At 37.2% G+C, this 13,196-nt stretch overlaps 1 protein-coding gene and 2 non-coding genes across 3 annotated transcripts in view; 2 read left to right on the top strand and 1 right to left on the bottom strand.

Moving 5' to 3' along the window:
* LOC122125126 (rho GTPase-activating protein 7-like) overlaps positions 1–13,196 on the top strand; it is a 179,943-nt gene that overhangs the window by 80,220 nt on the left and 86,527 nt on the right. Inside the window, exon 3 of the mRNA XM_042699687.1 lies at positions 5,093–5,242. Within this exon, the coding sequence (XP_042555621.1) occupies positions 5,093–5,242 (150 nt within the window). The remainder of the gene's footprint in view (positions 1–5,092; positions 5,243–13,196) is intronic.
* On the top strand, positions 860–940 carry Trnaa-ugc. The gene has a single exon. It is a non-coding gene; the product is annotated as a tRNA-Ala (tRNA).
* On the bottom strand, positions 11,808–11,934 carry LOC122127884. The gene has a single exon (XR_006151320.1). It is a non-coding gene; the product is annotated as a small nucleolar RNA SNORA67 (small nucleolar RNA).

Below are 13,196 nucleotides of genomic sequence, written 5' to 3'. Positions count from 1 at the left end.
GGGGAGAGAGGGAGGGGAGGAGGGAGGGAGGGAGGAAGAGGCTTCTTTCTATAAAAGAATATCATAGAACAAGGCTATTTGGTTTGATCCTTTTGGAAGAGAAATGAAATAATTTTATACTCAGCCAATGGATTTGAAAATATTTTTAAATCACAGTCTCAGCATTCCGTTACTTCAAATGGTTTCTGAAAATATTTCTGATACATCCAGAATAGCTGCAGGACATACTGCCCTAACAAGTATTAACTTAGTAGCTGAAAATACATCAAGCTATATTTTTAAGGCTTCGAAACTCTTATTTTACTGGCTATTGACTTTATTATGATTATTCATGAAGATATATTGTGAGTAAAGGTTATAACTTGATTCTATGTTAGCCAGGTAGAGAAACATAATCTTATCCTTGAGGACAATACAGATAAGAAATTAAAGACAAACTCAGAAATCCACATGTGGAGATGGAGTGGCAAAGATCACCATCTTGCCAAATTGATCTTTGGTTTCAAAGAGCAGGAAATTCCTTGGGCAAATTTATTGGAATTATAATTAGAATGACTCACTTAATTTTTCCATTTTGGGAGGATTTAAAAGAGAATAACAGGGAATAATCTTAACTATCTCTAGGAATTTTTCATATTTTAAGCTGGATTTTTACTATAAGTAACACTCTTTTTAAGAATAATATCGTTGCCAGGTGCCTATGGCTTATGCTTGTAATCCTAGCTACTCAGGAAGCTGAGATATGAGGATCTCAGTTCAAAACCAGCCCAGGAAAGGAAAATCTGTGACACTACTATCCACAATATATCATCAAAAAACTAGAAATGGTGCTGTACCTCAAAATGACAGAGCACTACGGGCTGGGAAGGTGGCTCAGTGGTAGAGCGCTTGCCTTGCATGCACGAGGCCCTGGGTTCGATTCCCCAGTACCACGTAAGCAAAAAGAAAAAAGCCAGAGTGGTGCTGTGGCTCAAGTGGTAGAGCGCTAGCGTTGAGCTGAAGAGCTGAGGGACAGTGCCCAGGCCCAGAGTTCAGGCCCCACGACCGGACCCAAAAACAAAACAAAACAAAAAAAATGATAGAGCACTAGCCTTGAGCACAAAAGTTCAGGGACAGTGCTCACGCCCTGAAACCAGTACTGGCACAAAAAAATGTTTTGCATATAGGTGTAGATTTAAACATGGAGGTATTGAGGAACATAATATATGGAGAGGTCCAGATTTGTTTGTTTGTAAATATCATGGAGACTTTTGAGCACAATATTACTTTTTCAAAACAAAAGTTAATGCTTCTCTGCCAAAGATTCATTTATTAGTTCAGACAGAAGTGACAGTGAGAAGTCATGATAATTGCATGGTATTCGGAAAGAAGGACTTATCAGACAAATTATTTTTATTGAAGGTCAGTCTGTCTTTGTAGAAAGAGAAGGAACTTTTTCCATTTGAATTGAGCTACTAAACCAAATACAAATTCAGCTATGAAAATAAATTTTCTTTTTTTTTTTTTTTTTTTTTTGGGTCCGGTCATGGGGCCTGAACTCTGGGCCTGGGCGCTGTCCCTCAGCTCTTCAGCTCAAGGCTAGCGCTCTACCACTTGAGCCACAGCACCACTTCCGGCTTTTTTCTTTTTGCTTATGTGGTGCTGAGGAATTGAACCCAGGGCCTCATGCATGCAAGGCAAGCGCTCTACCACTGAGCCACCTTCCCAGCTGAAAATAAATTTTCTAATATTAACAAGCAAATGATTCGTTCATCAAAATAGTCTGTTAAACTAGTTATTTGATATTTGAATAAAAATGCCTCCACTATTTTTATTTATTTATTTATTTATTTTATTGTGAAAATACTGTACAGAGGGGTTACACTTACATGGGCAAGATAATGATTACATTTCTTATCAACCATTGTAGCCTCCTCTTTTGTTTCCCCTTCCCATCCCTTCCCTTCCTCCCCCGCCCCCCCAATCCTCCCCGCCCCCCCCACCAAAATTGTAAAGTTCGTTTTCAACATAACGACTTGTACTTATTGTTGCAATGGGTCCACCTGTATCCCTATTTAATCGACTTGTTTTTCCCCTTCCCCTCCACAAATTATACCGACATCAAATATAGTGAAAGCAGGGGTTATACTGTGGGGGAGGGACATATAAAGCAACAAAGAAATAATCTTATAAATGCATTAGAAACAATCGCATGAAAGAAAAAAAAACTTTTGAATACATATCTTAGAGTTCATTTCCCTAACATCACCTTATCTGACCTTTTCTGCTTGACTCAGACATATACTAGATATTGCAAATAAGGGAAACCATGGGACCTATGTTTCTTTGGACCTGGCTTACTTCACTTAATATAATTTTTTCCAAGTCTTTCCATTTCCTAACAAATGGAGCAATGTCATTCTTTCTGATGGAGGCATAGAATTCCATTGTGTATATATACCATATTTTCTTAATCCACTCATCTACTAAGAGAAAATGCCTCTACTATTATCAATCTGTTCTGTTTAAATATAAAGACCCTTGATTACTTAAATTGGGCCACAAGGTTATCCCGGCTCTTTGCCTTGGGAGTGCTTCTTTTTTTTTTTTTTTTTTTTTATTGTAAAGCTACTATACAGAGGGTTACAGTTACATGAATGAGGTAATGAGTACACTTCCTCTTGAACATTGTTACCCCCTCCATTGTTTTCCCCCTACCATCCCCTCCCTCCCTCCCTTCCCCGAGGTTCTTTTTTTTTTTTTTTGATTGTGATTAAATGATTACATAATTTCAAAGTCACAAGTTCATTCTAACTTCCCTGGAGCAAATTGTCTACCACAGTCTGTAATATATAACAGTGTTCACATGTTATATACCATATTTGTGATCAGCAGCATGGGGATATTTAGTAGTGGTTCAACCAGATGAGCAGGAGTTCTTTGTTTCTTAAGTCCTGTTAGTTTTGTCGTATCACCTAACCTTTTGGATTTAGCATCCACTTATCAGGGAGACCATGTACCGTTTGTCTCTTCGTTCTTGGCTTACCTCGCTCAACATGATTCCTTCTAGCTCCAGGGAGTGCTTCTTAATAGTGACTGGAGAATTTAAAATAAATGAAAAGAAATTCCAAAAACAAGATGAAAGTATGACTCAGGCATTTATCACGCTCATCCTATGACTAAGGCCCCAACCTTCGATCATTATGTAGATAGTAAGATTCCATCAGACATGCTTTTCCACTGAGGGTCCTTTTAAAGCTGAAGACACCCAGGTAAATATTCCCAGAGAGATGGGAGGTTGGAAGTTTGAGTCACAAATGATGATTGGCCTCAAATCAAGTGACCCTGACTCCATGGCATCTCTCAATCTGTTTGCCTCTATGAAACACTACATGTGTTTTCCATGGTCTTTCATTCTTTCCTCCATCAAATATCCTATCCAGGCTGATCCCTTGGGCAACACAGGGAATTTTTAAATTCCCCAACATGAATTTAATTTGAACATATAGAAAAGTTAAGAGTTGTGTTCAAATAACCTGACCAGATCAATGAGAAACTTCATCTTCACTCCTATAAGCCAAAGTATTCACAAAAATATATGTTTATGTAGCACTGAATATTCAGGATAAGTAAGTCTAGTAATTTCCATAAATACAATTGTTTCATATGCTTTTCAAAAGAAAAGTATGTGGGCAAGACCATACAAAAGAAACAAAAAAAATCACATAGTACATTAAAAACAACAGCAACAAAGAAAACATCTCTTGTGTCCATATCTTGGGGTTCATTTCACTTAGCATCATCTTTTTTTAACTTTATTTTATTGTTAAGATGCTGTACAGAGGGGTTATAGTTACATGAATAAGGCAATGAGTACATTACTTGTCGATCATTGCTACCCCTTCCCTTCCTTCCCTTTTTGTTATAGTGAAAATACTGTACAGAGGGGTTACAATTACATGGGCAAGGTAATGAGTACATTTCTTATCAAGCATTGTAGCCTCCTCCTTTGTTTCCCCTTCCCATCCTCCCCCTGCCCCCCACCTAATCTTCCCTGCTCCCCCTTACCCCCTCCCCCGCCCCACACCAAAGTTGTTATGGTCATATGTCCATAGCTTTTGACCTTTTCTGTTTGTATGGTAAGATTATCTTAGATGTATACGCGTTATTGCAAATGAGGGAAACCATGAGGCCTATGTTTCTTTGGGTCTGCCTTAACTTCACTTAATATAATTTTTCTACATTTCTATAACCTCTATTGTCACTGTATTTGATTCTGGTGCCCTGCATCTTGTATATACATTTTTTTTTAATTTGGGGAGGGGAAGGGAAATGACAAAATGCTGAAACAAGGATACAAGTTAACCCATTATAGCAATGAGACATACAGGATAGTATGTTGAAAATGAACTTTACAGTTTCAGAGGTGCAGAAAGAAGAGTTTGCAAGGGAAGGGATGGTAGGGGAAAAACAAAGGAGGAGGTGACAATGCTCAATAGGAAACGCACTCATCATCTCACTCATGTAATTGTAACCACTCTGTATTGTACCTTTACAATAAAAAATATTTAAAAGAAGTATGTGGAAGAAAACTAAGCTTTGAGGGAAATATGGACAATGGTATAGGCTAGAACAGCTTAGCCATCAAGGGAAACAACCCACAGTACAAACCAAAACTTCCTTGTTTTATTCTCCTCATAGTGTTGATGTTAATTCAGAAATACTCAAAAAAAATTGCTTAGGCACATCTTTAAATGTCTGACCACAGACAATTATTAGTGGCTTGTAAATAATCAATTTTTACTCTGAAAAAAAATCAGTATATAGATTTCCCCAGAAAAATTCATTGGAAAGTAGGGAGTATGTATCAGTATTCATTGTTGTTATTTTTCCTTCTGAAATACTTAATATTTATGTGAAATGCTTTGTTGGCACTAGACCAGTACCTTCCCAATGAAGAGCTTGTTGATGATACAGACTAGGACTTCCCTTCCTGCCTGAATAGAACACTGCTTGTTATGCATTAGCCTTGTCCGATTGTCCAACAGGGAACTTTTTATTCTTTCTAACAAATGGTCTTTCAAAATGAGTAACAACATGTTCTGTTCCTCAGGAAAGAAGAGAAGATCGAGATAAGGCCCGGCTGGACTCCATGGTGCTGCTAATTATGAAACTAGACCAACTTGACCAGGACATTGAAAATGCCCTCAGCACCAGCTCTTCTCCTTCTAGCACACCAACGAACCTGCGGCGCCATGTTCCTGTGAGTTTACCACCTGCCACTGCTTTCCTATGAGAGTGCTGTCTCTTAACGTCAGACTGTCCCTCTCACAAGCCAAACATCCGTGTAGACTAGATACATCTATTATTATGCAAATGTCCCATGAAGATCATGCTATTTGATACAAATATGAAAAGATAATGCCTCTAGAATTATCTATTGTCCTATTTAATGTAGAGAGACCATTGGAAAGTTAATCTACATGGTTACCCCTGTTCTTTGATACAAATCAAAGTTAATAATTATTTCATGGTGACTAGTGATTACCCTGGTATTTGATACAATATACTTGAGTGATACAAAACAAGATATGAACCATGAAATAAGAAATTTACCTTGGGAAATTATGCTTATGATTAAAATTTGCTGTAGTTTTTTCTTGTCAATCTTCAATGAGGTGATATGAACTCCGTAGAAAATGCTTTGTATATCTTGTTTAATGTTACTTCTACATAAGTACATTGTGCCCAGTTAGTTCTAGGCCATACATTTATACTACATGAAGACAATGTTTAATAAGTATTTTCTACATAGATGCATGGATGGATGGATATATATGAATGGATGGATAAGACGATGGTTGAACTAACCCAGAATTCTACAACAAATAATGTAAACAAGATTAACTTGAGAAAATACTAAAAATAGAATGAAAAAAGAGACAGAAGGATTGCATAAATATATTAATTTGCATACAAAACCTTGGATACTTACTGAAATGCCACTATTCTGTGTCTAGTTCTTTTTTTTTTTAATTTTATTTTATTTTATTTGAGAACATACTGTACAGAGGGGTTACACTTACATGGGCAGGATAATGCATACATTTCTTACCAAGCATTGCAGCCTCCTCCTTTGTTTACCCTTCACCTCCCTTCCCAGCCTCCCCCCTCCCCCCCACCCAATCATACCCCCCCCACACACACACACATCGACATTGTAAAGCTGGTTTTGACATGACATTTTGTACTTCTCATTGTTGCAACAGGTCCACCTGAATCCTTAAACGACTTGTTTGTCCCCATCTCCTCCACATGTTATACTGACACCAAATATAGTGAAAGCGGGGGTTACACTGTGGGGGAGGGACATACAAAGCAACAAAGAAATAATCTTATAAATGCGTTAGAAACACATGCATGAAAGAAACAAAAACATTAAAATACATATTTGAGGGTTCGTTTTCCTAACATCACATTCTCTGACTTTTTCCGCTTGACTCATACCTATACTAGATATTGCAAATAAGGGAAACCATGGGACCTATGTTTCTTTGGGCCTGGCTTACTTCACTTAATATAATTTTTTCCAAGCCTTTCCATTTCCTAACAAATGGGGAAATGTCATTCTTTCTGATGGAGGCATAGAATTCCATTGTGTATATATACCACATTTTCTTGATCCATTCATCTACTGAGGGGCATCTGGGTTGGTTCCATATCTTAGCTATGGTAAATAATGCTGCAATAAACATAGTTGTGCTGGTAGCTTTAGTGTGGTCTTTTTTGTAAACATTAGGGTAAATGCCCAAAAGTGGGATTGCTGGGTCATAGGGGAGTTCTATGTGAAATCTTTTGAGGAACCTTCATACTGCTTTCCAAAGTGGTTGAACAAGTTTACATTCCCACCAACAATGAAGTAAGGTTCCTTTCTGTCCACATCCCCTCCAGCACCTGTTGTTGTTAGAGTTCTTGATTTTTGCTGTTCTAACTGGAGTGAGGTGATATCTCAATGTTGTTTTGATTTGCATTTCTTTTATGGCTTGGGATGTTGAACATTTCTTCATGTGTCTATTGGCCATCCTTCTTTCTTCTTCAGAGAAGCTTCTCTTTAAGTCTTTCGCCCACTTACTTATTGGGCAGTTGTTTCTTTGAGGATTTGTTGTTGGGTGGTTTAATTTTTTGAGTTCCAAGTATATTTTAGATATGAGACCCTTGTGTATTGTATGGCTAGTAAAGATCTTCTCCCAATCCGTGGGCTTTCTATTGATCTTGCTAGCTATGTCATTTGCCCTGCAGAAGCTCTGCAACCTTATCCAATCCCATTTGTCTAACCTTTCTTTGATTTGTTGTGTTTCCGGGTCTCTATTCAGAAAATTTCGTCCTGAGCCAAGGAGACCTAGGGTTTCTCCTATTCCATCCTGTAATGTTTTCAGAGTGTCTGCTTTGAGTTCAAGGTCCTTGATCCATTTGGAGTTGATTCTGGTGCAGGGTGATAGATAAGGATCTAGCTTTAGTTTTCTACATGTAGTTAACCAATTTTGCCAGCACCATTTACTGAAGAGGCTGTCTGTCGTCCATTCTATTGTTTTAGCTCCCTTATCGAAGATTAGATGGCTATAGGTCTGTAGGTTCATTTCTGGGTTTTCAATTCTATTCCATTGGTCCTGAGGTCTGTTCTTATGCCAATACCAAGCTGTTTTGATTACTATTTGAAATTTGGTATTGATATTCCTCCAGCAGTGTTCTTTCCGTTGAGAAGCGTTTTTGCTATTCGGGGTCTTTTATTGTTCCATATGAATTTTTGGATTGCCTCTTCTATTTCCTTGAAGAATGAGGGTGGAATTTTGATAGGTATTGCGTTGAATTTGTAGATAGCCTTGGGAAGTATTGCCATTTTCACAATGTTAATCTTTCCAATCCAGGAGCATGGGAGGTTTTGCCATTTTTTAAGTTCTGTGTTGATTTCCTTTTTCAAGATTTTAAAGTTTTCATCATAGAGGTCCTTCACTTCTTTAGTTAAGTTAATTCCTAGGTATTTTATTTTTTGTGGGGCTATTACAAATGGAGTTGCTTTCCTAATTTCAGCCACACTTTTCTCATTGTTGGCATACAGAAAAGCCATTGATTTTTGGGGGTTAATTTTATAACCTGCTGTGTCTAGTTCTTTAGTTAGTATGGTTCTACCTTGATTTTCAAGTAAATAGATCAAAATGAGACCTTACTTTATTATATTATGGGTATTATTCTAAATGCTTGGCATATTTTACTGTATTCCATTGTTCAGAATGAGTAAAGGAGTAAAAGAATAGAGAAGTGAATAATTGCATGTGACTGAACTAATATACAGAAAACCCCAGCAAGTTTTCATCCAAAACTCTATCATTAAACCACTACATCATACTGCATTCTCTAGCTGACTGTGAAGATAACTTGCAAATTTAAGCAATAAAGAAATCTAATTCAAAATGAATAAATATGTAACTAAAATACTTCAATCTTGAAATTCAATAGAAATGAAATTTTCTTTTTTTGTAACATGAATAATTTTTTTTCTTACCCTTCAGGATTCATTGCAGATATTTTCTTTCTAGTGAATCATTCCTAAATATCTACCTAGACGGATTCAGTCACTCCTTCCTTGGTGCTGCCTGAGTGTCTTCCACATAATTTAGATTCAGCTAGCAAGACAGACATTCAGATGGGAGAGATGCAAAGCCATCTCCTAAAGTCCAGTAGGATGGGATACTTGGATTGTTCTTACATATGAGGAGTATATAAACGATTCTTTTGAAAAACCTTCAAGTCAGGAATCACTATATTTTTCCTCATTTGTATTTTTGCACACGTATATTTTTATTGTGTTTAAATTGTTGAACAAAGAGATTTCAGTTCAATCTGTCAGTGTATGGGTACAATGCATCTTGATCAGTGTGTGGGTACAATGCATCTTGATCAGTGTGTGGGTACAATGCATCTTGATCAGTGTATGGGTACAATGCATCTTGATCAGCGTCCCCTCTTTCATCATCCCCTCCTACCTGTCCCAACCCTACAAAGCTTGAGAGCTTCCTTCTTCCATTTCTAACATATGTACATTGAGGGTTACATCTGTATTTTCAATTGAAGCTATTTACTTTTTCTGCTTTATCATTCATGTAGATACAGAATATATATTTTTTTGTAATTTTCTAGTATAAATTGTTCTTCCTTCCTGTCTTTCACGTCTCTTTTCCTCTATATATTCAATTTTCCTCAATCCTGTGTGTTTAGGAGAAACACACAGACCAGATTTCTGCCCAATACAACTCTATGGTTTTATCTCATCTCAAAACCAAGATATTCCTTATCATCTGCTTTGTCATGAAGCAGTAAGGAAAAACTAAAACCTGAGCTAACATACACGATGATGTGTCTTCATTGACAAGCTCTGCCTCCACTTCCATTGTAAACTGGACTTTTTAATTACACACATTGTCTCATAGAATCTCACCATAATTTTTGAGTTTATAAATAAGTTTCCATTTCTAAGCTCTGAGTTTAATATATACTTGAGGTAGGCAAAATAAAACAATGCAAATATTATAAACTTTGCTGGCTGCAGATTTGATTCAAATGCCAGGGTTCTTTTTATATGGCTGGTTAAGAACATAAGAAAATTATTTAGCTTTTTAACCAGATTTATGTAAAACAAGAGTAGTATTGTCTTGTAGAGGCACGTAAAAGAAAGAATGTACATAGGTGGTTTATCACACATCTGGCCCAGAACGTGTATTTGGTCGTTAATTCTCTTCCCTCCCTCTCTGTACTCACATCAAGCTCTGGAATAAAGATGAAAAGATAAGTCCCACAACCCTCAAAACTTCTTTTTTGGTTTTTGTGTTTTTTTCTAGGTCACCCCTTGGGCTTCCCTTCTGTGTCTTGGTGTTTAAAGCTAATTTTAACTTTCTCTCTCATCATCAAGTTTTTCTCCACAGGCACTTTCCATTCGTCTGGATAACTGTGCCATGGAATAAGAGGATTATAATGTCCTGATTAGCGCCTTGATCATGCCTCAAGGAACCCTGTCTCAGATTCAGGGGAGACACTGCCCTCCCCCACCCTACACAACTTCCTGGTCCACTGTGACTAGTGTTTGGCAGAAAGTCCTGGATAGATAGTGAAGCACTCTCATTCTTCAGTTTAAGAAGAATTATAAGGAAAAAAACAGAATTCTTTTCATACATGATAACACACATGGAAAAAGAAAGGTTAGAGTATTTGAGAGTGAATTTAGTATGAATTTTACACATAATAGGGAAAGGGAAAGTTTAAAATGAGACTGTGTAATAATGTTTGAGAAGACATGTACTCATTACCTTACTTACTCATTACCTTACTTACTTACCTTACCTTTCTTACTGTAATCCCTCACTACAGCATCTCTACAATAAAATAAACTTAGAAAAATAAAACGAGACTGTGCAGATAGAGCTTACAAATTGGCTCCATTTATGGTAGATTTCCCAGTCCATAAGACATGATTTTCTCCTTTGTAATCTCAACACTTCTCTTAGTCCAAGCACCCACCACTTGTCAGTTTGGTGGGTCTTGGGGCTGGCTAATGATAGCTAATCTCACACCATGAGTGGCAGAGGACTGGGAAGTTGGCAGGGTGGCGGGGGGGGGGGGTGGAGGGGAGTAGGTAGGGAGAGTCATTAATATGTAACATGCATTAAATTTTCAGGAGGAGCAGAGGGGATGTCCTGGGGGTTTGAACTCAGTTTTCTTACTAAGCAAAAACTATGCTATCACATGAGCACACTCCCAGCTTTTTTGTTTTAGTTATTCTTCAGATAGGGTCTCATGATTTTTGGCTGGTCTGAGACTATAATTATCTACTTACACCTCCTGAGTGATTGGGATTACAGGCACAAGTCACCATGCCTGGCTTTAGTGAGTGTATGTATGTATGTATATAATTTAGATACATATATCGAGATAGATATAGACTATTTATATAGTCTATATATACTCACTATACAGAAGTGTGTGTATGTATTAAACTACCTATGTACATTCTTTCTTATACATGCCTCCGCAAGATAATACTTTTCTTGTTTTATAAAACATACACACATATGCACATACACATATTCCATTACTTGTCTTCTTGACAATCCTGTAATAAGAAGCCTGAGATTCAGAAATGATCACTTACGTAGTGACACAGAATGGTACTGATCTGCCAAAAGTTACATAGCAAACTGAGATTCACTTCCCACTTCATCAGAAAAGCCCATGTCATTCTGCTGCATTATAAGCCAACCCAGAATGTAAGTTTTGCATTTGCAGTGGAATCATTGCCAAGGCTCTCTGGAAGTCAACACAGTATTTTGAGTTTATGTTCCTAATTGTTTTGAATCAATGTATAAGCAAAGAAATATTTATAATCTCAGGATATTTTATCTATGCTGAAGGGAAGATTAAAACACATGTAGATGTTGACCACTAACTTTGTTGAACCTTTTTCACTACTCTTTGGTCTCCTTGAATTGTCCAGGTGACTATTCAAAACTTTTATTCTTGTCTTAAAATCCCTTCCCACTTTAGCATGTACCTCTTAGCAAACGTCCGTTTGCTAAGTAGACATGGCTGTCAGTGTCTCTTTAGTAAAAGACATCATGTTCTTGCCGTTTAATGTTTTATTTTATAGGCTAAGTCTCTACTTGCATCCCTTCTTACTGCTGGTTTTGCTTCACCAATGATTCATCTGCCCTCATAGACTCAAATTCTATTGCTCTATTCCTATAAGTTCCTATTCTTTGGGGTTTTTTTTTTCTTTTTTAACATATAGGCAGCCTAAGGAAAGGAAAGGAAATATACATTCTCCTCTTCCCCAAAAACTAGGCATGCCAGATTTTCTTCCAAAATGATACTTTCCTGAGAGCCTGGCCCCTAGCTGGCATCTTGGATCCTATTCTTTCCCTTTTGAGCATATATACATGCTTCGATGTCTCTACCATGTACCTATTCAATAAATAAACCCTTCCTATGCTTAAGACTTCTCTGTTAGTGTGCAAGAACAAGAGAGGTGGATAATAAGAGAATCCATGGCTGCTTTCCATTTAGAAGGTTTAAAACAAAGTTTTTCTCCCAATTACAAAGAGCCCTTCACTTGTTCCTTTTTGACCCACACTTCTATTGCATCTTCACTTAATTGTTGACCACTATTCCATCATTTTGTACTACCTGCCTCTTATCTGACAGATGGCTTAGTAACTTCATTATCTTCACTGTAGCACTGGACAATACCGAATACAGTCATGTCTTCAATAACTTTTACCACTTCTTGACTTCTGGTTCCTCTTTTGTTTTTCCACCTCAGAAATTACAGTCTATATACTCATGTTTCTCTTCCTACATTTACCCCTTAAATCTTATATCCAGATTCTAACTCAGTTTTCCCTTCTGTAAGACTAATTTCCTTGGGAAATATCACAGCTTCCCTAGCTTCTTTCAAAAGGGAATCACCAATGAAATCTTATTTCATAGAGTCTTAGGATCCATTGGATCTCAAGCAGCCCATTCATTTGTGCTTTGATTGAACTGTACAAGCAGTGCTGTTATAGCACATAGCACAAAGATTTTCTGCTACAAGAACTCTTCTGAAATCTATATGTTCCCATTGCCTGACACACTTGGGGAACTGAGTACCAGTGATGACTGGAGCTTTGTGGGAAGAAGATACATAAAATGAACTGCACAAAGCAGGTAACAGGGAAAGTATTAGGTATCAGAGTAATGCAATTCAGGAAAGTAATTCAGTTTTTATTTAGTACATAGGAGCAGTGGACAGGGAAAGAGGGAATGGATCTAGATCTAGATAGAGCCCAGATGTTATTTCTTAAACAAAGGTGAAAAGAGAAATAATGACATTTGTACTAAGCTATGCATAGGTAGCCCTATTCAGTTACTTATGTAGGTTTGGTTTTGGCCCTCTGTGTGCTGATTATTTCATAAAGTTGAGCTTTTAAGTCAAAAAGGTCTGTTTGTTGTTTGGTTTTGTTTTTTTATGGAGGGGTTGTTGTGGGTTTTTGTTTGTTTGTTTGTTTGCTGGTCCTGGAGCTTGAATTTAAGGATGAGGTGCTGTCTCTGAGCTTCTTTTGTTTGAAGCTAATACTATACCACTTGAGCCACAAGTCTACTTCTGGCTTTTCTTGGTAGTTTATTTGAGA

Source organism: Dipodomys spectabilis, unplaced genomic scaffold (genome assembly GCF_019054845.1).
Source record: "Dipodomys spectabilis isolate Male_0828 unplaced genomic scaffold, ASM1905484v1 ptg000009l, whole genome shotgun sequence".
NCBI lineage: Eukaryota > Metazoa > Chordata > Mammalia > Rodentia > Heteromyidae > Dipodomys > Dipodomys spectabilis.
Note: the sequence above shows the minus strand (reverse complement) of the source record. Positions and strands in the feature narration are given on the sequence as shown.